Source organism: Pediculus humanus, genomic scaffold (genome assembly GCF_000006295.1).
Source record: "Pediculus humanus corporis 1103172107629 genomic scaffold, whole genome shotgun sequence".
Lineage (NCBI taxonomy): Eukaryota > Metazoa > Arthropoda > Insecta > Psocodea > Pediculidae > Pediculus > Pediculus humanus.
The window spans coordinates 138264-162892 of record NW_002987242.1 but is presented as its reverse complement, the minus strand read 5'-3'; the positions used below and the strand labels follow the sequence as shown (position 1 = coordinate 162892).

The window sequence follows — 24629 nt, the reverse complement described above, 5'->3', positions numbered from 1 at the left end:
CCCCAAACCCACCTCCCACCTTTACCCCCACTCATAAAATTTTTTCGTTAATTTTAATTAGAAATAAATAAATAAATTTAAAAAAAAAAAATTCTTGTCCCCTTTTGCTACTCTCACGATTATTTATTTCCACGTTTTTAACACACATCTACTTCTGCTGCCACTGTTAAATAATTTTTTTTTTTTTAATAAAGTCACGATTGTCGAAAAAAAAAAAACAAAATTTCGAATGTTTGCAACGGTCACGTTCATTCAAAAAAAAAAAAAAAAATTGAAAGGCTACCAATACGTTTTTTTTATTATTATTAAATTAACGGAAAAGGTCAAAAACCTTTTTTTTTCTCCATCGAAAGGTTTCGATTAGTATTATCATTATTATTCTTTAAAAATTCGTATCGTAGGTTGGTGTGTGCGTGTGCGTAAGTGCACGTGGAACGCGTTAGTTTTTTTTCTCCCCTTTTGTTTTTTCTTTTTTAACTTACTTACTATTATTCGTTATTTTACTTTTTTTTTTTCTTTACAAACTAACAAATTTTATAGCTGAAAATTAAAAACAAAGAAAGTGGAAGAAGAAAAAGAAAAAGAAGAAGGAAGAAGGAAAAGAAGGAAAAGAAGGGAAAATAAACAAACAAATAAACTTTATATGGATTTTTAAATACGTGACATTTCTAGACTTGTTAACGCCCGATTTGACATTCAATGCTTCATGAAAATATTTTCTTTCTTTCTTTTAAAGCTCAATTAATTGTGCCTGAACTTTTTTTTTTTTTTTGTACCTGACCGTTTGTGGGAACAAACTTTTTTTTTTTTATTTATTTTACGCGGCATTGATTCAATCGACGTTGTTGGGGGGATTTCGATAACATTTTTCCAGGATTAAATAAATTCTCTTTTGTAGTTTATACACACACACACACACACACACGCCATCATCATTATTATTATTATTATCATTATTATTATCGTTTTAATTAATGAAAGGAACAAAATTTTTATTAATCGTTTGGTTTTTTTCTTATTTTCGTTTGCGCGACAAAAGTTAAAATAAGTGTAAACGTCGTCGTTTGGGTATTAAATGAGTCGAAAAAAAACAAAAAAAAGAAATTTTTGTCGCCAAAGTTAATTAAAACATTTATCAAGAGGAGAGAGAGAGAGAGAGAGAGAGAGGGAAAGGGAAGGGAGAGGGAGAGGAGGATGATTGGGGTGTCCCAACATCTTCATCATCCCCCCCTAATTAATATCTTTTCTTTTTTTTTTTATTTTAAATTTTTTTTTCTTTTTTTTTTTTTAAAAAAAAAAAAAAAAAAAAAAAAAAACGTGGCAGAAGATTCTCGACCGATTAAATATATACATAAATAAATTTTTTTTTTTTGTGGATTTTTTTTTGGGGGGTACGTGACGCGATGCTCCTGCATTCGCAAAAAATTTTTTTCTATTTCTCCCGTCTCCCTGTTTTCCTCTTCCTCTCCTCTCTCTCTCTCTCTCTCTCTCTCTCTCTATCCTTTTCTAATTATTATTTTTAACAAAAAAAAAAAATTTTATTAATAAAAATGTCGTCATCTTTTTATAAAAAAAAAAAGAGAAAAATTCGGGCGTTAAAAAAAAAAAAGAAAAATTTCCGAATGGAATTTAATGTAAAAATTAAATGAGACGAAACGCGTGGATTTGGGGATCATTTCCTTCGACCCCCATTCTAGTGCCACGCTTCGTTTAAACCAATTTAAAAAGATTTAATCAAATTTATTTTTTTTAGCTTTTTTTTAATTTATTATTATTATTATTATTAAAATTTAAATGAATAAGAATTTTAAAAAAAAAATCAAAATGTATGAAGAAGAATATCCCATCTTTTTCAAAAATACATCGACTGATTCAAATTTTATTTTATTATATAATAATAATAATGATGATGATGATGATGATAATGATAATAATAATTTACTAGGTCATGAACTAAACTTGTTAATAAAAAAAAAATAGAAAAAATCATGAACTTTTATTACGTAATTAATAAAATAAAATAGAAAATTTACCAAATATTAAGGTCGATATAATATTTGAAAGAAGAAAAAATAATATCTCGCTATAAAATCTCCCTTTTTTCTAACGCCATTTTAAATTATTATTATTATTATTATTACTTAAAATTTAATTATTTAATACCGTATTTATTACGTCATAAATTTTTTTCTTTAAATAATAATAATAATAATAATTTTATTCCCCGAAGGGTAATTTTTATTTATTTTATTTATTTTTTTATTCCACGTAAAATAATAATGATAATAATAAGAAATCACGTGTTAATAAATTTTTTTTTTTATTAACTTATGTAATAGTAATTCCGATTTATGTATATAAACATAGACATAATAGAAAGTTAATAATTTTTTATTAATCAAACAAATAAATAAATAAAAAAATCTGGTAGTTGTTGTTGTTGTTTCGGATGGTAAATTTACCAGTTTCCCGTAATAAATTAAAAAAAAAAAAAAAACCGTTGGCATCACTGCATTAAGACCCCCGTTTTTTTATGTACATATATGTATGCGTATATAATTATTTTAAAAAAAAAAAAAGTGAGTTTTTAATAATTTATTAATAGTTTTTTTTTTTTCGTCGTAAATTATTATTATTTATAAAAAAAATTTAAATGTCGATAATTTTTTTTTTAAATAAATAAATAAATTTTACTTAAATTTATTCCGTTTTTTTTACGTAATAATTTAATTCATTCATTCAATCGAATTTATTAATTAATAAATAATTTATCGATAAAAATAAATAATTATTAATTAATAAATAAGTTTTTTGTTTTTTTTCCTATCTCCTCCGGTAATTTTTTTTTGTTTGTTTTTAACGACACTTTTAAAACGTCATCGTGATGACGTCATAGAGGTTTAGCAGACAATTTTTTTTTTGATTGTTTACATTTAAAGAGCAGAAGACGGACATTAAAAAAAAGAATATTTTGTTTTGGTAAAAGCAAATAAAATGTATACGTTTTTCTGTTTGCGATTTTTGCGATTTTTTTTCACTTTTCCTTTCTCTCTCTCTCTCTTTCTTTCCTTCCCCCTCCCTCTCCCCCCTCCCTCTCTCTTTTCAATTTTTTCTTTTATTTTCTAAAGAATTAAAATATAAGAGTTTTTATTTAATAAAAAAAAAAAATGGCATCGAACGAATAGAATAAATTTTTTTTTTCACAACGTCACATTAAATATTTTCAATTTTTCTTTTTTTTGTTTTGTTTTCATCATTTTAAATAATAAATAATAATGTTTTATGTTTTAAAATTTATGTTCGTGTCATCAACGCCATAAAAGACCCTCAGAAAAAAAAATAGAGAGGGAGGGAGGAAGAAAGAGAGAGCGAGAAAGAGAGAGAGAGAGTGAAAAGAAAGGAAAAAAAAAATTAATGTATCTATATATGTATTTATATATAAGTCGTTGTCTGAGGTCGAAAAAAAATTTTTTTATTATTATAAGATCAAAGGTTCTGGTAAGTTATTAGCCAAAGGAAAAAATGGTAGACGATAAGATTGTTGTGTGTGTGCGTGTGCGTGTGCATGTGCGTGTGTGTGTAGTACGTGACAACAAAAAAAAAAATTTTTTTACTCTCTTTTTCTCTCTCTCTATCATATAAATCGGTTGCAAATCATCCAATTATTTAATATTTGAGTTTAATTTTATTTAAATTTTTTTAATATTCGTGACACGTTTCCTATCCCCCTCCCAGCCCCCCCACATCCCGTCTCTCCCCTCCCACCTCCCACGATCTTCTTCTTACTCTATTTCAAATGGACGATTCTTATAATTTTTCCTCCTTTTAAAAAAAAAAAAAATGTTTTTTTTGCGTGGTGAAAAAGTGAAACAAGGAGGGGGAGAAGGAGAAGAAGGGGTAAGGGAGAAAGGTGGGGGAAAACGACGACATTATTCTAGTTTCACGTCAACGTAAAAAAAAAAAAAAAAAAGTCGAATGCTGTGTGTGAGTCTCAGGGTTATTTTATATACATACATATAATTATTATTATTATTATTTTATATTCGTTCCGCCTCCTTATTTTCACGTCTTTAAAACACAAAAAAAAAAACTGACAAAAAATTTTCGTTCGTCGGTCACTGAAACCAACATAACAAAAAAAAAAAAAAAATTGGAAACAATAACTCAGATGAAAAAAAAAATATTTTTTGAAAGGAGAAAGAAATTTTTTTTTTTTTTTTTTGCGAATTCAACATAAATGTAATATTTCATAGGGACCATGGGCGGACATTTTGTTGACATGAAAAAGAATTGCCACTTTTTCGTTTTTAGCCTTTTTTTTTTCTTATTCCACGAAGAATTTAAATTCTTTTACGGCTTTATACAAAAAAAAAAAAAAATTATTTCGTATATAAATTTAGTTGCGTAAAAAAAAAAAAAAAAATTTCGTTTTGGGCGTTTTATTATAACTTCCTCCTATTTCTATCTCTCTCCTCCCCCCCCCCTCTCTCTCTCTCTCTCGTACAAAATTAATAAATTATAAAAAAATAATTTTTTTTCTTTTTTTTTTGGGGGGTAAATTTTGCGGTTATAGAAAAATGTGTTTGACTTATTTATTTATTTATTTATTACTCCATAATTTTTGTTGTTTTATTATTTAAATAAATAAATTTCAAAATTATTAATAAATAATGTCACGTGACGTAATAATTCACGTGATATATATGTATATAATCGATTATATATAAACTGCCATGAATTTGCTACCGATTAATAAAATTGTAATCCGAGATGTGTGTCCCCCTACCTCCTTCCCTCCCTCCCTTCTCCTTTTCCCTCCCACCCTCCCTTCCAACCCGAACGTTATTATTATTATTATTATCGTCATCATTTTATTTTTCTTCTGCTTTAAACGGATTTAAATTTTCGAAAAATCGATAAACTTTTTTTTTCTTATATTTTCACGGTTAATTTTTTATGCATTAAAAAAAAAAGAAACGTTAAAATAAAGGGTGGTAAATTTTAAGGGTTGAAAATTTTTTTATCTCTCTCTCTCTCTCTCTCTCTCACTCTCATCTTTCTTTGCCTTTTAATTATGTATTCACAAAAAATTGGTTTTAAGCGGTGTTGGTGGTGGTGGTCAACGTAGCATAAAATAAGACCACATGGCTTTTTCAAATTTTCCATAATACAAATAAATCCAACCGCAAAACAACAAAATTTTTTTTTTTTATAAACAAATAAAATGTTATAAAACAAAACGGTGGCATTTTTATTTATTTATTAAACATAAATTATTTATTAATAAATAAATAAATAAAAACACCCACAAATTGCGTAACGAGGAAGAGAGAAAGATATAAAAAAATCGAATTACAAAATTATAATCATTATTATCATTAATTTTTTTTTTTTTTTCGTTATGAATTATCGATTAATAATTTATTATAGAAATAAATTAAATATGGCGGATGTCTCGGAGGGTATTAATGTAGTAATAATAATAATAATAATATAAATATTTTGAAAATAAATTTAAAAATTTTAACCGTTTATTTAAAAAAAAAAAAAAAAAAAATTACGCACAAAACGCGAGGAATCATCAAACGTTTGATTTTTTTTTTTTTTATTTTCAAAACCGGAAGTTGATCGAAACGTCAAAACGGATGTGATTTATTTATTCCACAACGACAAAAATTAATTATTATTTCCTCGAGTGTCTTTTTTTTTTTTTTTATTTCGTCTTAAAGGATGTGAAAAAGAGAGAGAGGAATCGAAACCATTATTAACTTACAAAAAAAAAAAAATTTAAACGTGGCATTAGAAAAAAAATAAATTCCATCTTTTTTTTTTTTAAAATAACAACCACGTCATTTGTAAACCTTTTTAAAAAACAAAACCATAGAGTAAAAGAGAATTGAAGAGATTTGAAAAAAAAAAAAAAAAATCCGATTTAAAAAAATTTTTACGTCTTACGTATATATGATAATAATAATAATAATAAAAGAATCATCATATTGGGCGGTCATTTGGTTGATATCCATTAACTCCCCTTAATAACCCTTTTTCTATCTCTCTCTCTCTCTTTCTCTCTCTTACATCCTTTAACGATCCAACCCGAAATCTTTTTTTTTTATAAACGCGAACAAACATTTATTTAAAAAAAAAAAAATGAAAGAAAGAAAGAAACGAGACCGAAACATTATTAACAGTGATGATAATAATAATAATAAAAAGAGAGAGAGAGAGAGAGAAAACTAGTAATAATAATAATAATAATAATAAAAAGGGGTTTTATTTTGTTGTTGTTATAAATTTCCTACCTGAATCACCTTCATCGGTAGTTCTGTATCTTTTGAAAGTTGTTCACGGATTTGTCTAGTAGGTTTGGGTGAGCTTTCAAATGCAGCTTTTAATATTTCCAATTGTCTTCCTTTAATTGCTGTTTTTGCCGTTGTCGGTTTCTAAAGATCAGAATCAATAAAAAAAAAAAAAAAAAAAAAAAAAAAAATTTTTCGTTAGTTTACATCGAATAAATTCATTCTTGTAAACTTTTTTTTTTAAATTTATTTATTTATTTATCTCGTAATTATTATATAATTTTTTTTTTAATATATATATAATAATTATTAATTAATAATAATAATAGTAATAATATAAAATAATAATACTAATAATTTTAACATGAAAAAAAAAAAAAAGTAAAAAAAAAAAAGGGAAACAACCCCGTTTGTTTGTTGACGAATAAATTCGTCTATTTTATTTATTTATTTATTATTTAATTAATAATAATAATAATAATAATAATAATAATAATTTGCAGAACTTTGGTTTTCAAATTTCTGATCTTTAGAATTTGACTTTTCCGGCATTTTTTTTTTTTATTGTTAATAATAATAATAATATTAAGAAGACATAAAAATATAATAATAAACATTTACTCATGTTTATTTATTTATTTTTTATTTATTAAAGGTTTATTTATTGATTGTCTTATTTATTATATTCAAGTAGGAAATTTATTTATGTATATATATATATAAATAATAATAATAATAATAATAATTATATAATGATAATAATAATGATTATAATTAAATACACTCCAACCCCTAAAATTTTATTTTATTCAAAAAAAAAAAAAAAAACGCGCGAAAAATGTCAGAAAAACAAAACAAAATAATAATAATAATAATAATAATAATAATTACGTTTTCGTCCCAATACGTGCGTATTTATCACTCGATCGATCGATATATCGATCGATGGATTTGAAATTTTCTCGTTGCGACATTTTCATTGAAAACTCAAAGTTATACAAATTAATTAATTATTTCGGATATATAAATCACGTATTGATTATTATCGATTGATTATTATCGATTTATATATTATTTTTTGCATTTTTTTAGGGTTGGTTCCTTTTTTTTTTTATTAATGTGATTTTCAAAAAGGGCGAGGGGGGAGAAAAATAATAAAATCCCACTACTACCACCACCATTACCACCACCACCACAAATAATAACAATTAAAAAATAATTATTACTATTATTATTATTAAAAAATTTTTTTTTTAGGCTCCACACTTACGCATAATACATACGCGTGCATACGTACAAAATAATAATAATAATAATAATAATAATAATAAATGATAAAAAAAAAAAAGATGACAAATCAGCAACTTTTTTTTTTTTTTTATTCCATTTGTAAAGAGTCAGAGTGTAAATTTTAATTTTTTTTTTTTTTTTCATTCAATAAATAAAAAAAAAAAAATGAAATTTTATAGCGCTATATTTAAGGATTCGAACATAAAAATAAAGCGATGGTTTATGTATTTTTGAAATAGAAAATAATAATAATAATAATAATAGTAATAAAGACGACGACGACGACGATGACGATGATGATGATGATGATGATGATAACGGCAAAAAAAAAAAGAAAAGGAAAAAAATAAAACGAAAGAAAAAAAATATCAAACGAGGAGAAATTGTGATTTTTAATGATCTGTAAAGACAAACGGAAAGAAAGAAAAAAACAATTTTTGTCGGGGTAGAAGAATTATCAAAGATTAATAATTTAATTCCACTTTTTTTTTTTTTTTTGATTCGATTGCAAAAAAATTATTAATAACAAAAAAATAAGATTACTTAGTTTGAAAAAAAGAAATTGTTTTTGTCGTGGTCGTAGTTATTTGTCGTGGTAGAAGAAAAAAGAAAATAATAATAATTATTATTATAATTTTATTTTATTGGGATTGTTTTGAAATAAATAAAATTTTTTAAAGAAAAAAAAAATATAAAAAAATTGTTTTTTTTCCTTAAAAGGGTTTCGTTAGATGTGTGTGCGTGCGTGCGTGTGCGTAGAGAGGGAAAAATATGCGTAAGAACGTGTAATTAAATAAATGGCGTCGTGGTGGAACCCACATTAAACAAAAAAAAAAAAAAAAAACAATTTCAAGGCTCCTGACGGCCATTTTCAACAACAAATTTGACATTTTCAATGAAAGTAGCTAAAAAAAAAAAAAAAACTTTTTTTTTATTTATTACCATTCAAAATTGACGGATGGCTACCAACTTTACAAAAAAAAAAATTTATGTATAATTTTTCTTCTTTCCTAACCAAATTAAGTAAAAAAAAATTAAGTTTTTTTTTTTTTTTTTTTTAAACCCGGAAATTTAAATTTCATGAATGAAAAAAAAAAAAAAAAAATTTCAAAACCTCCGAACCTGCGAACCTGCGGGCCAGCCTGCCGAGAGGAGGGGAGGGGAGGGAGGGGAAGGGGGAATTAATGATAATGAATCAATCTAAGTCAAAAAAAAAATTTTTTTTAACTTCAAATTCACGTGATTGATGATGGTCGTAATGACATTTACTGCTTGGATTTACCGCTTGCAACAACAAAAACAACAACAAACAAAAACACAACAAACAACATCAACAACAACAACATCGTCCGAAAAAAAAAAAAAAATAGAAATTAAAACTTTTCTCAAAATTTCTTGACCGGTAAACAAAAAACATTAATCAAAACCAAAGCAAAAATTTCTTATTTTTTTCGTTGTAACGTTTTTCAAAATGGCCGACCTACGAACCTACGTATTTTTTCTTTTTTCGCAATGAATAATATCAGAAAAAAAAAAAAAAAACTGACGAATCCTTAAAAAAATATTTTAAAAAAAAAGAAATTATTTAACGAGAAGAAAAAAGAAGACAACTGGATTAAAAGAAGAAAAGAAGAAAAAAAAGTGGCACGAGAAATGTAAATTATAATATTTAAAGAGATTTATTTACTCTGTGAAAATAATTTTTTTTGTGTGTGCGTTCACTACCCTCGACTTCGATGTTGTAAAACAAAGAAGACGTCGTGCCGCCATTTTGGTAATTTAAAAATGTATGGGTATGTAAAAAAAAAAAAAAAAAAAAAAAAAAAAAAAGTGTTTAAAATTACAAAATAAACGTCACACAAATTTAAAAAAAAAAAAAAAAATGGCGCCTCATTTAAATAAGTAAAAAAAAAAAAGATTAAATGATGATGATGATGATGATGATTATGATAAATAATAATAATAATAATAATATAAAAAAAACTTACTTGAATGACTCTCATTGGTAAACCAGTTTCTTTGGCTAATTGTTCTCTTATATGCCTTGTAGGTTTTGGCGTTTGTGAAAAGGCATTTTTAAGAATTTCTAGTTGTTTAGCTTTTATTGTTGTTCTTGGCCCTCTTCTTTTCGACCCCGAATTACCATCGTCCGGTGATTTATTTTCCGTTTGTGAATCCCTTGTTTCGGGATCACCGTCGAGAGAGCCTGTAGTGGAGTAATTATTATTAATTTTTTTCCCCTGTTGTTGTTGGTTTTTGGTTTTTGTTAAGTTGGTATACTACTAACCTTGGTCTTCGGAGTCGTCCTGTGTCGTTTTACTATCGCAATTTAATAATGGCGTCATAACGTCGCTTGCTAAAGAATTGTTATTTGCTTCCGGTGTGCTAGAACCGTGATGATGATGATGATGTGAATTACTTTTTATGTCGTCCTCATCTTCGTCTTCCGAACCCGAACAAAGAAGCGAATCTGTAAACAAAAATGTAAATGATTTCGTTATTTCCACGATAGACGAAAAAGGGGGTATCATGGATTGCTGCCACCATTTCTTTCTTCTACCACGTGTTTCCGCCAACAACGACGACGAATGATACCGATTATTCTATCACGTAATGTAAATTTTCTTTTCTTTTCCTTTTCTCTCTTGCTTCTGGCCGACGTGTAACAACCAAACCATATCATCATCAGCTGTCTCTTTAATTATTTTTTCATGGATTCGATTAGTTGCGGTTTTATTTCACCGATTCTTAGAATTGTGTGACCGTCACTCAGTCAGACCGGCATCCATTTTATTTTTCCTTTGAACAACTCGTTTAAATTCGTATCGGTTTTATTTTATTTTTATTTTTACATTCTGACAGTAACTTTTTCTTTTTGTAAAAAAAAAAAAAAAAAAAAAGGATGGCGTTGAACACAACGTTTTCTACCACCATCTTTTTTTTTTTTTATCGCAATTAAAAATTTAAATTTATATGACACATGTGGACACATTAAGAAAAAAAAAAACATTTGTTTACCGTGTTTTTTATTATTATTATTATTATTATTTAATCCCGACTATACTCTATAACAGTTGCAAATATAAATAATAATATTTTATGTTTTTTTTTTTTTTTTTTTTTTTTTTACTACTTCGTCATAGAGAGAGAGAGAAAAGGTTGAAGTTAAATTTTAAACTAAAAAACATGATTGAGTTCGGCGTACGAAAAACAAAGTAATAATAATAATAATAATTTTTATTTGAATCCCGAATGTAACTTTTTTTCCCAATAATAATTTGTGGCTTTTTAAAATCATTATTATTATTTTTTTTTTTGTATTATACTGTGACGAAAGGTATGCTATAATCCTAAAACATGGCGTGGAACTAAAAAAAAAAAAACAGTCTCGGTGTGGCCTCCTCACACATGGGGGGTGGGGGGGTTGAACAAAGTTTCCAGTCAATGTCGTTATGATTTTTGTTAATTTTTTCCTCTTTTTTAAATAAGAAAATTATTTGTTTTTAAGGAGTAAATACGAAAAAAATATATTGTCTTCCATTGTGATAATAATGATAAAAGGAAAAAAGGAAAAAAAACGTTTGAGATACCTAAAAGTGTATCAAATCCGAATCGAATGAATAAGACGCGCATGTTTTATGCCTTTGAACTGACGCCAGCCTGACGGCTTCGCTTATTGTTACAATTATAATTTTATATACAACAATTTTCCTTTTCTTTTCCTCCATTTTATTTAAACGGGGAGGAAATGGATATTCCTTAAAACACGAATGAATTTTCCGATTATTTTGTGTGTGTGTTCTCTACTCCTTCCCCCCAAAAAAGCGAGCCGAAAACAGGAAAACTTTTAACCAAGAATTTATATTATTTAATTCCGTAAGATTAATATAAAATCATTCGGCGTGGCGTGGCGGATTAAATATTGGCGAAAACATATTAAAAATTTTTCACGTTCTACAATTTCTTTGTTGTACAAGGTATGCCGCCGCCGTTATATGCGTATAAAATAAAAATAAAAAATCCGGGTCAAATTCGACAGACAAACAACGACAAACAACAACAAGAACCAAATGCAAAGGTTTTTTCTTCATGTCCCGTTTTGTGCAAAAAATTTTTTTAACCCTAACATCGCCTATTTCTACCAGATTTTTTTTTTTTTTAGGTTTAACATAAAGTTAGAAAAAAATGAGAGAGAGAGAGAGAGAGAGAGAGAGAATGTTGTCTACGAGTTTGTTGGTTGTTGTTAAGTTATGTGTTGCGATTCACTTGTTTGTTTATAAATAAAAAAATAAAAAAAAATATTAAAAACTTGTGCCAAATAAATTAACAACATAAAATGTCCCAACTTTTTCCCTCTCTCTCTTTCTCTCTCTTTCGAGAGAGAGAGAGAGAGAGAACGCCCCGATGAATATTCTTTGGAAAGAATGGGGCGTTGAAAATGATTTATCGTTTTTCAATAGCGTTTTTTTTTTTTTTTTTTAGGGGGGGTTTTGTTGGTTGTTTTATTGCCCCATGAAAGCTGCATGTCTACGTCCGAGCCAAATCTGGTGACAGATGGATGGATGGATGAATGAAAGTTCGTTTCGGGTTTAGTTGCAAATGTTGAGGCCAAATTATTTCTTGTGTGCCTGTTTTCTCTCTCTCTCTCTCTTCTATATTTTATTTTATTTTTATTTTTTCTTTTATTATTATTATTATTATTGTTTACATCGTAACGTTGTTTAACTACTCATCATTGTTTTTGGCAAACATAAATGTCACGTCAAACTCTATTTTTTTATTTTTTTTAAATATAATTTTTGCCAAATTCTTTTTTAAAAATTAAATTAAAATATGTTTTGAACTTTTTGTTTTTTTATTACGGTTGTTGCAACAAATTTTTGTTTGTTTGTTTGCTCGTTTGTTTGTTTTAACCCGTAAAATGTTGAGGTTTAAAATAAAAAAAAAACGTTTTAGTTTTCGTATAAAAATAAAAAAATTTATGTCTGCACCACCGTTTGATTTTATTTCCCAATTCGATTCTCATTAATAATAATAATAGTAAAAACAACAATAATAATAATAATAATGATAATAATAATAATAATAGTAAGAGTTGGGAGGATTAAAGTAAAAAGCGCGGATAAGGAAAACACAAAAAAAAATACGCAAAGCTGATAATAATTGTCGTGATCCCAAAACGTGTTACGAGCGTGTTTGTGCGTGAGTGCGTGTGTGCGCGTGCATTCACGCTTAAACGAAAGAAATAAAAAAAAATGTATGCCTACAAACGGACCACACAATGATGATGATGATAAAAATAGGAAAAGAAAAGTTGTTTCAAATACGAATCAAAAGTCGTCGCATTACACCCGAAATTATTTTAAAAAAAAAAAAAAGATTTAGATGACGTTAACGAAAGTTTAAAACAACCGACATTGATATACCTTAAAAAACGGAAATGACGTCACACGACAAACAATATAAATACGTAAGCGATTTAAGGGAAAAATTTTTTTTAAATTTTATTTTCTACATAATAATTTTTTTGCATGGATTTATTTACAAAAACTCGGTTGGCTCTTCGTCGGCTATATTTTTAGAATTATTTTTTAAACTTTCTAGAATGTTCTAAAGAATGTGACGTGCAAATAAAAAAAATAAATAAATAAATAAAAACAATAAAAACAATAAAAAAAAAAGAAGGAAAAAATAAATAAATTTATCACATATGTTGTTGTCAACCGGTATGACTTGACACGTGAACGACATTAAATTTCTATCTTATAGAACGTTTTATATGTCTAAATGATAATAATAATGATGATAATAATGATAATGATGATAATGATGAAGAGTAAGTTTTGAAAAAGAAAAAAAAATTTTGCGAAAAGGAAAAGATTTTCCAGGGAAACAATCGAAAACTCGAATCGTGCACACACCACTGACATATATATAAATTTTTAATTCAGGTACGTTATAATAATAATAATCTTTTTGATACGCAGGTGAGAAACGTGGCGTTAGATAAAAAAAGAAACTTTTCAATCTTTTTTTTTTTAATAATTCTTCTCCTCCTCCTCCTCATCCTTCCCCACATTTATATTTACCCATCAACTTTTTTGAAGTTGATGTTTTTCATCTTTTAAATTTTATTTAAAAAAAAAAAAAAAAAATTTAAATGGCGTTTACCACCATATATATATAGTATTATCATTATTATTTATTCCTTTTTTTTTTTTAATCCTTTAAAAATGTTTTTCAAACGTGGAAGAAGAAGATGATGATGAGGGGGAAGTAAAAAAAAAAAAAAAACTCACCGAACAGCTTTTTTTAATTTAATTTTTTTTTTTTTTTTTTACCTTTTTCGAACAAAAAACAAAAACTTTTTTTATTTCGTTTTTTTTTCCAAAATTTTTACATTTTAATATTATTATTATTAATATTATTATTATTATCATCATCATTATTATTATTATTCATTTTAAAAACTTATTTTCCGAAGAAATAAACCGATTTGACGTAAGAACCGAAATAAAATAAAACAGAAAAAAAATTGCGTTCTATTAATATATTTATATTCTTTAAACCCGATTATTCCTTTGGATAAATAACAAACAAGCAGGCAAACAAACAAACAAACAAACAAACAAACAAATAAATCAAACAATTTAAATTTCGAACGAATTCGAAAAAAAAATCAATCTATTTAGAAAATTTTATATTGTTTTGAGACAAGCACTGAATGGTTGTTAAAAAATTCATCATTATATTAAAGAGTCACGATTATTTTATTTTTCCTTGCCCCTCCCCCTCCCCCTTGCCTCTCTCTTCCGAGTGCACCTCCTCATCATGTTCTCCTCCCTTTTTAAATTTTTACCCCCTTATCTTCACTTCCTCCCCCCCCCGAAACTCGAATCAAATCACTTCGTTACGCACACGAAATATTTAATTTGAAAATATTATTATTATCATCGTGATTCGACGAATTTTTTTAAGGTTTAAATTATTTATAAAATTTAAATATTAAAAATAATAATTAAATACGCGTCAAAAACAAACAAACGAACAAACAAACAAACAAACAAACTAATCACATCGTTACTTATTAATAATTTTTAAAATTTATTTTTATTTTTTCAAGAAACTCGTCCAGCAACGTTCCAGCAACTCAGACTCCATTTCCAGAAAAAAATAAATTTTTTTTAAGTATAAATTATATTATTTACTTTATGGACAATCAATAATACGACGGATAATAATAATAATAATAATAATAATAGTAAATTACGTAAGAAGATTCGGAAAAAAATAAAAAATGACGTAACATGAAAAGGAAAAAATTCGAATTTGGCGGCTTTTTTTTGTTGTTGTTGTCTTTATTTTAAAAATCAGTCGATTCCATAGAGTAAAAAAAATAATAATAATTTGATTGAAGATTATAACGAAAAAACTTTTTAAAAAAAAACCCATTGAAAAGATATAAATAAAAAATGGGAGGAGGAGGACAATGACTGTTTTATGCGAAGGATCATAATTTGTTGTCGAATTTACTACTGGGCGAACAAAAAAAAAACTTTTTTTTTTTTTTTTACAATGAATAAACATGTCATAATTTTTTTTTTTTTTAAATTTTGTTTCGCTACATCATTAAAAAAAGAAAGAAAGAAACAATGTATATACATTTTTTTTTTATATTTAAATATGGCGGCCGAATCCTATACGAAGAGGATTTTTCCTTTTTCTTATTACATAACCAACGTTTTATCAAAAAATTAACGAATCACATCGCTCGTTATCATCATCATCATCTAACGTGGAAGGAACGTTTATTACTGTATTCACTCGTACCACGACTATTTATTCGGATTCGATCGTCATCTGATTCCACTTCTTTGAAAAAAATTTTCCCGCGTTTTCCCAACACGTTTTAATTTTTTTTGGCAGTTATTATGGAAAGATTAATTTCATTTCCACCCCCCTCACCCGTAATCATTAAAACCTTTCGCACGATTTTAATTAATGAATGATATTATTATTATTATTATTATTATTATTATTATTATGTGATTTCATTTTTGATATTGGCTAATAATATCTAATCGGAAATTTTAAAAAGAAAACATTTCACGATTGACCTTACACACTTTTTTAAAAATTTCTAACGCAATCCTATTAACGAAAATATTATTTTTGTTTGTTTGTTTGTTTTCAAATATAATTCACGCGAATAAAAAAAAAAATCATTGTTTAAGGCTCTCCCTTCCCCCCCCCATTCCTCTCTCCTCTTTCGGGTACACTCACAAACTGCCTACAATGTGAAATTCAAGGTACGCAAAACATATTTATTAAGTTGATTAATTACTTTGGGGTATCCAATGGAAATACCAGGTAATTACCACTTTTTTTTTTTGTAATCTTCTAAGTAAGACCCTCATCGTAATTAAGATTTACATTAGAAAGAAAATTTTATTCTTGTAAATAATAATAATAATGATAATGATAATAATAATAATAATAAATTCAAAGAGAAGAAATTGTTTGTTGACTTTTTGTAGAGACTACAAAAAATACCAGTTTTATGATTTTTTTTTTATAAAAAAAAATTCTCACGGTTGTTTTATTTTTTTTTTTCGAGGGGGGGGGTAGGGGTGGGGCAGGGTCGGTATATCGTCCGTCGGACTATCACAAACAAACAAATTTACATAGAAACATCGCTGACACAACAACAGTATAACAAAAAAAAAAAAAAAAAAAAAAGGAAAATGTTGTAGAAGCACCCTCGTCGTGGTCTCTGCGGGATACCAAAGCAGCCAGACGCTCAAGTACCCATGTACTCAGCATGTGGCATTAACGTTTGGTACCTGTGCATTGCCCTCGATTTATGTTTCCATCTAAAGATTTACAAATCGTTTTATATGTCTTAATAGGTTTTCGTGTTTCTCACTAATTGTTGTCGTAGCATATAGTCACACGAGATTCGTGTGTCACCCCCCTCCCACCCCCCGTATGACTTATCGTACCTGTACGCTCTCCGGGAATTTATATCAATTTGATTTAGGTCAAAAACTGCATCATTTGCATTTTCTACCCCCACCGTTGTTTCACCGTTTTTTTATAAATAAATAAATCAAAATATTTTTAATACACGCACACTCTCACACATTCCTACTTCTTCTGCTTTTTTTTTAATTTATAGGACGTCCTTTTACCGATGACCGACCTTGCTTATACAAGCACAAACAAACAAACAAAACAACCAAAAAAAAAAAAAAAACCCGGAAACCTTTATTGAAACTATTGCAAAAAAAAAAAAAAAACACCCTCTATTATTTCTCTTCCAGAGAAATGTTACGGTTGATTTAACACCGTCGGATTACTCCCAGGTTATTGTCATAGGTATCATAGATGATAGTTTCGTACCTGCCCATTAAACTATCGTTGTCATATGTGTAACAAAAAAAAAAAAATGAGTGCTGCACCCATGATTTTACAATTCATCCGAATCATCGGATATTTAGCCTACACAACTGTTAAGATGATGCGACAGATGCTGGATGGACGTCATTTTTTTTTTTTTTTATATAAAATCCAAACGGACCAGTTTTGTAAATTTTTATATTCATCAAATACTCATCAAAAATTTTATCATTATTATTATCGATGATTTTTTATTACCCTTCGTGTATTATTATTATTATTATTATTATTTAAAATTATCGATCTCGCGTTCGTCCTCCGTATGTTTTATCGCGATTTGATTATGCGTTGTGGCAAAAGAAAGAATAATCGTTAATCTAATTTTTTTTGTTGTTGTTGTTAATCGTTGTTAAAACCGGAAATAAAAAGTATGTAAACTTACCGGAACTTGTTTTCCCTGTTAAATAGTCTTCTTTACATATAAATTTGTTGTCATCTAAAACGTATAATTCTTCACCTGTGGACAATTGTTTTCTGCACACCATGCAAGTAAAACAATTTAAATGAAAAACTTTATCTCGAGCTTTCCGTACTAAATCACTCGGTGATATACCTTGAAGACACCCCCCACATTTTGTACCATACCTCCTGAAAAAAAAAAAAAAAAATTTTTCCAAATTAAAAAAAAAGGATAAGAAAACAAAAAAAATTTAATTACTGACTTGGCTTTTAATAAATTATATTCATGTAAATGTAATAATAATAATAATAATAATAATAATAGAATATTGTCGATCTCTTGTCATTAAATAAAAAAAAACATGAAGTAGTCGAGGGAGAGAGAGAGAGAGAGAATAATATTATTGAAATTATTATTTTCAATATGAATAAAAATTACTTTGAATATTTTTTTTTTTTTTTTTTTTTTAAATCTTCTCAACCGTAACATTTTCTTCTTTTTTTTTTTTTAAGTCGTTCCAGCCACGTTTTTTTTCATCTTCTTCATTTTTTTTTTATATTTAATACTTTAAAGACTAGTCGTTAAAATAATAATAATAATAATAATAATAATAATAAAATTTAAAGGAAAAAAAACTCAAGAAAAGTCAAATCCGTGGAAAAACTTTAAAAAAAAAAATTTTTTTTTTTTTTAAAATAAATTCACGTTTATTCACGGATAATTATTTAATATTATAATTTTTTTTTTCTTTTTATCAATAATAAATTACGTAAATATTACTCTGATATATTTTTTAAATAAATAAATAATAATAATAATTATCACGTGATTTTTTTTTTAATATTAATATTTTTAAAGATGAAATTACAAAAACAAAAAGCGAAAAACTTTCCGTCATTTTTAATAATTTTTAATCTTATTATTTGTTTTATTCATCCCTCCCCTTTCTCCCTCCTCCCCCCAAAAATTTTGGGTTGATAAAACCTTTTAAAAAATTATTTTTGGGGTAAACTTCGAAAGTTTCGAAAAAAATAATTTTTTGTAAAATAAAAATGTCGGAAAATTTTTAAAAAATTTCGATTCTTATTTTTCGTGATTTTTTTTTTTATTTTATCAACGAAAAAATAGAAAGAAAGAAAATTTATTATCATTATTATCAAAAGGAAAAAAAAATCATTAATAATAATAATGATAATAATAAAAAAGAAATTTAACACACTTCACGCCGCGTGATGTAAAAAGAAAAGAAGAAGAAATGGTAGCCGGATAAATTTTTTTTTTTTTTATTATTAAAGTCAAAAAGTGACAATCAGTTCTGACAACCTTTGAAAAAGAAAAAAAAAGAGTTTCGATCCATACCTTGATATATACATTTAAACGTTTGATTATTATCAGGTTTTTTTTTCTTTTTGTTAATCCGACACGATTTTAAAACGTCAGGAGGTTTTATTTTGTGTTTGTGAGATTTTTTTTTTTTTCTTTTCGTTTCTTATCAATCCGGAAAAACGTGCGCAATATTTTATGTAACTTTTAAGGTCATTTCATTATCGTATACAACCTGATAAAAAAAAAAAAAAATGTCGTTTGTCAACTTTGGAAACAAACGACAAAAAAAAAAAAATCATTTTTTTTTTAATCATTCGCGCGGATTTAATTTATCCGAAATTTTTAACGGATTTATTTACTCTGTGAAATTTCATAGAGTAAATTACAACTTCGAGTCTTCTGCAAACACCACCTTGGAAAAATGCAAAATTATTATTATTATTATTAATGCGAAATTATTGTGCAAAAAAAAAAAAAAAATTTTTTTTATTAGGTGGAGTCACCAAGAGTGATTTTGTCACGAATCGTGACTTAAGACTTTTTTTTTTCAAACGAAAATAATAATAATAATAAAAATAAAAATAAAAAAACAAATTTTTCTTATTATTATTATTATTATTCTTAGTATTTAACATCCTTGAAAAAAAAATTGCAATTTTTTTTTTTTTTTTGGTTATTGTTTATATTTTTGCACTCGTTAAAAATATCGGGTTTTAATAGAAACGTGGAATTAGAAAAAAAAAAAAAAAAAATTTGTTTTCGGAGAAAAAAAAAATTTACAATTAAAAATTATTATTATTATTTTAAAATCGCCATGTTTTTTTTTGAAATTCCTTCTTTTTTTACGAATGCTATTGGGTCATAGTTGAAAATGGAATTTATTCAATGAAAATTTTCCTTTTAACAAAATATTTTTCTAAAAAAATAAACGAAAAAGGAAAAAATTTTTACCTTAAAATCTTTTCTCCCTCCCCCTGCGCTCCCTCCCTCGCCATTTTCCGTTAAATTTTTTTTTAAATTTTCAGTAGGATTTAAAGTAGTGGCGAAAAAATAAAAAGATTCGAAATCGGATACCAATTAAACTTTGACCTTTAACCTTTAGAAAAAAAAAAATTTATTGGAATCCGTTTGAATAATAATTATCCTCCGTCGATCCAACTTCTTTCCTTTACGAACCTACGAATTTTTTCGAAAAAAAAAAAATCCATTCTAAAACCACGTCGATTATCATTATCATTATCAGTATTATTATTATTATTATTATTTGAAAAGTACGTACCACGTTATCATACATAACAAATTTTCCGGAAAAAAAGAAAAAAATCTCAACCGACGCAATCGAAAAAATCAAAATTATTATTATTATTATTATCATTATCATCATTCAAAATTATAATAAATTATTTAGTTAATTAAATAAAATTAATAATAAATAAATGGATAAATAAATAAATAAATCGAACATGTTAATTATAATTATTGTAATTAATCATTATTAATTTATTTTTTTTTTTTTTTGCATAAAATATATTATTTTTATTAAAAGTAAATTAATTTTTTTTTTTTATTTACGAAATTTATTATACTTGATTAACTTGAATGTATCCCTACGTACCTTAAATGATAATAATAATAATACTAATAAACACGCCAACGTTGAGAAAAAATTGTTTTTAAACGTTAACCTTAAATTTTTTTTTTTTATTGAATAAAATAAAAAGTTTTGAATTTTTTTTTTTTTAATATTTTGTTTAAATAAATAAATAAATAATTTGTTTAAAAGTTCAGGTACGTTTTATTTATTTATTTATTTAAAATAAATTTCAGGTTTTTATTCCAACGAATATTTTATTAAACATTTAAAATCATTATTATATTTTGAAATATTTAAATAAAAATTTCAATACGGAAAAAAAATGAAAAGAAAATGGCAGAGAAGGCGGGGAGAGGGGAAAAGGGGGAGTGAAGAGGGGAGAGGGGGATAAAAAATGAAGGAAAAGATTTTCTATAATAATAAAGTAATCACGAATTCGAACAATCAGGTTTCGGTTTGATGTCAAATCAAATATTAAAAAAAAAAATAAATTTTGATGTGTTATTATTATTATCATTATTATCATCATTATTATTAATACCAGTCGTCGTTTTTATGTAAAAAAACGCGCGTCAATTGTTTGTTATAAAACATAATAAGAGAAATTGTAAACCGTTAAAATAGGACGACAACAAACAAACAAACAAACAAATACAAACCAAAGTTCTGTATATTCGCGAAATTAATCGTCCGTAATATCCGAATTATGACGTCATAGAAATTTTTTTCGCATGTGACGTAATCGAATACGAACACGTTTATTATTATTATTATTAAAATTTTTATCGATCGATCAACGGTGATAACTTGTACGGGGAAAAAAAAAAGAAAATTTTTTTTTAAAACCATTCCCCATCAAATCTTTCTCTCTCTATCTCCCCCTCCCCCCCGAATAATAACGTATAAAATATTATTATTATTATTATAAAAAAATATTTAAACGGACGAAAACGCGTCACGGTTTTCATTTTGGTTTCAGAGAAAAAAAAAAGAAAAAACTTTAAAAGGATTTTTTTAAAGAAATGTTAAAAAGGTTTCTCTCTCTCTCTCTCTCTCTCTCTCTCTCTCTCTCTCTCTTTTTATTTTTTTTTTTAATAATATTTTTTTTTTAAAAAGTTAAATAAACATTTTAAGATATTTATTACTTTATGGTTAATATATATGTATACATAAATATATATATATTAATAAAAAAAGAGAGAAAAATAATAATTAAAAAAAAAAATTATAAGTTAACGTTATTAATTTATGTTTAACTTATATATAAATAAGGTTTTTTTATAAATAAAAATACGAAAAAATTTTCATTTTTGCAAACTCGCGTTGGTAAGTCTAACGTATAGAAAACGTATAGAAAACAAAATTGCTGGAAATAATAATTTTTTTTTTTTTTTGCTCCATGTTAAAACTTTGCGGTTTGCAATTTAGAAAAAAAAAAAAAAGCGCCTTTAAAAAAAATCAAAACCGTTTTTTTTTTTTTTTGCGGTCTGTAAAACATGGTTTCTTCCGTCATAAAACAAAACCCGAAAATTTTTATTCGCCATATTATACCCTGAATTTTTTTTTTTTTAGGTCTCTCTCTCTTTCCAGGTTTTATTTCTTTTCTCTCTCTCTTTCTAGCTCATTCTTTTTTTTTTTTGTTTTCATTTCTTCTTTGAAAATCCTTGTTGAAGTTTATGTTTTTTTTTTTTTTTTTTTTTTTTTTTATGTCCACTCTCGAATTTCAAAAAATACAAAAGAATACCGAATGTGAACACGTTCGGTCCGTTATGGATTTTGACCGCAAAAAAAAAAAAAACTAAAACTTGTGTTATATAACTGTGAAGACATCGTAAAAAAAAAAATTCCTTGTCGTCCTTTTCCCCCCCCCCTTTTTTTTGATTTATACTTTTTTTTTTTTTTTTTGGTTCCCTTTCTTCCGTGTGATCGTAAAAAGAAAAAGAAAAGAAAAGGATAGAGAGAAAGAAAGAGAAAAAGAGATGAATGTTAAATGGAGAGATCAAAACGAAATTTTTTTTGTTAACGGGAGGAGGGAGGGAGGAAAACCCCTTTTGTCAGGTTCCCCATTACCACCACCACCACCACCCCTTATTCCCCTCCTTAATCGCAATTTCCGTTTCGAGATATAATGACATTCATAATAAATACAATATCGATGTGCCAAATCGTCATCTTCCCCCCCCCCCAAAAACGAAACCTACTCTCCTCCGGCTTTAAAAAAAAATAATAATAATAATAATGATAATTTTTCTTAATTGCAAATAAGAAAAAATCTCATTAAGTAAAAACGATCATTATTAATTTTTCTATTTCCACGTCGAAAGTTTTTTTTTTTTTTCTCTAACATCCTAGAAAGGGAAAAACTTTTATGATTTTTCTTATGACAAGTCCATATCCGTTTCCGTTTCTGTTTTTTTTTTAATTTTTCATTTTCACTCTCTTTTTTTTTCGAAATGATATAATAATAATGATAATAATAAGTTATAAATTTGGGATTGGTTGACCGGTCACTCTACCTGACACCACCACCACCATCTTATTATTATTATTATTTTTCTTTTTAATTTTTTACGGTCACTTTATTTTTTCATTTACGATTATTTAAATCTTTCGTTAACTACTCTCTTTTAATTATTATTATTATCATCATCATTATCATCGTCGTCGTCGTCTTAGAATTTCTTTGAATTCGATTACGAGGCCATTTCATTTTTTACTTTTTTTTTTGTGCAATTTTCCTTTTTTTTCATTTCGTTTAAAAAATCAATTACCGAACAATCGTTAATTTTTTTTTTTTTTTTTAACGGGTTCCAATTTATTTACAGTTTGATTAAATTTACACAAAATTATTATTATTATTATTATTATCATTATCATTTTTTACCGGTTAATTAAAGGTATTTAAGTACCTGAAAAAAAAACAGTTTTCCTTTTTTTTTTTTTCGATAATGAAACGCAAATCATTATTATTTTTTTTTAACCACGTGAAATTATTATTATTATTACCGCAGGTTTCCGATAAAAAAAAAAAAAGTAGAAAAACGTTTTTTTTGTTTTGTTTTTTCTACCGAAAATAATAATAATGATAATGAAAATAATAATAATAATAATAATAATAATAATTTTGAATTTCAGCGAAACGTGCTGCCGTTAAAGTTTTTTTTTACTGATAAAACGTTCGAGTTTTATTATTATTATTATTATTATTATTATTATTATTATTATCGCATTTAAGGTATTTGCTACGGTTAAGTGTTACAAACCTATCAAACCTATATTTACATTGAGGTCGATACGTAAAAGGTAAAATTCGATTGAAAAAAAATTAATTTTTTTTTTTTAAATTTTGTTTTGGTTTTTCCCTGCGGGAGCCTGTTTGTTTGTTTGTTTGTTTGTTGTTTGTTTTTAACGTGTAAAAAAAAATTTTTTTGCTAGAAGAAAGTTGGTATTTAATGATAATTGTTCTTATTACTTACCTAAAAAAATCATTTCTACAAAAAAGTTTTCCTTCTCTACTAAAACATTTGTCAGCTAATGCCGCTCTGCAATCGTGACATCTCACACATTCCGCGTGCCACGTTCTGTCGAGGACGTTTAGAAGGAACTTATCTAATATTGGTTTGTCACAACCGGCACATGCTAGCAACATGCCTCCACTACCCGGTAGACCTCCGGGTACTTCGCTGCAACGACCTGAAAAAACATTATTTAAATTACAAAAAAATCAAATACTTGTTTTTGCTTTAAAAAAAAGTGTACAAGTTCAAATCGTACCTGGTTGTCTGCGGGCGAGCAGGGGGGGCAGGGGGCAGGAGGGCAGGGGGAAAGCGGGCAAGCGGGTAGACAGGCGGGTTTTATTCTATGGAGTAGAAAATTTTTAACCTTATCTTTAAATAACCCGAAGGCAGAAATATTGCTACGTACTACTACTACTTACTACTTACTACCCCTACCACTACCACCACCATCTTAATCATTTCATAACGCTACCAGACTCCGATTCGATTCGATTCGATACGATATTTTTCCAGCGGAAAATATTTATCGAGAATTTTCTCGAATCGATATAATTACAACTTTGATTATCGTATCGGAATAATTAAAACTTGTATTTCGACTTTTCCATCCATTTCAATGCGGTTCTTTTAATCCCGAAATTTTCTCTTTCACCACCACCCCAGCCCACCCTACCCCCGGTTGTTTGTTTGTTTGTTTGTTTGCCGAATACGTATGTGAATCGTAGCAAAAAATAAAAGTTTTT

General features: G+C 26.6%; 1 protein-coding gene across 1 annotated transcript in view; it reads right to left on the bottom strand.

Moving 5' to 3' along the window:
* The window catches only part of Phum_PHUM255020 (LIM/homeobox protein Lhx3, putative), a gene marked incomplete at both ends in the record, with an annotated part of 27356 nt that extends 3011 nt beyond the window's left edge, over positions 1-24345 (bottom strand). The window contains 4 exons of the mRNA XM_002426425.1: positions 9578-9795; positions 17431-17636; positions 23845-24061; positions 24306-24345. Of these exons, the coding sequence (XP_002426470.1) occupies positions 9578-9795; positions 17431-17636; positions 23845-24061; positions 24306-24345 (681 nt within the window). The remainder of the gene's footprint in view (positions 1-9577; positions 9796-17430; positions 17637-23844; positions 24062-24305) is intronic.
* Between the last annotated feature and the right edge of the window lie 284 nt (positions 24346-24629).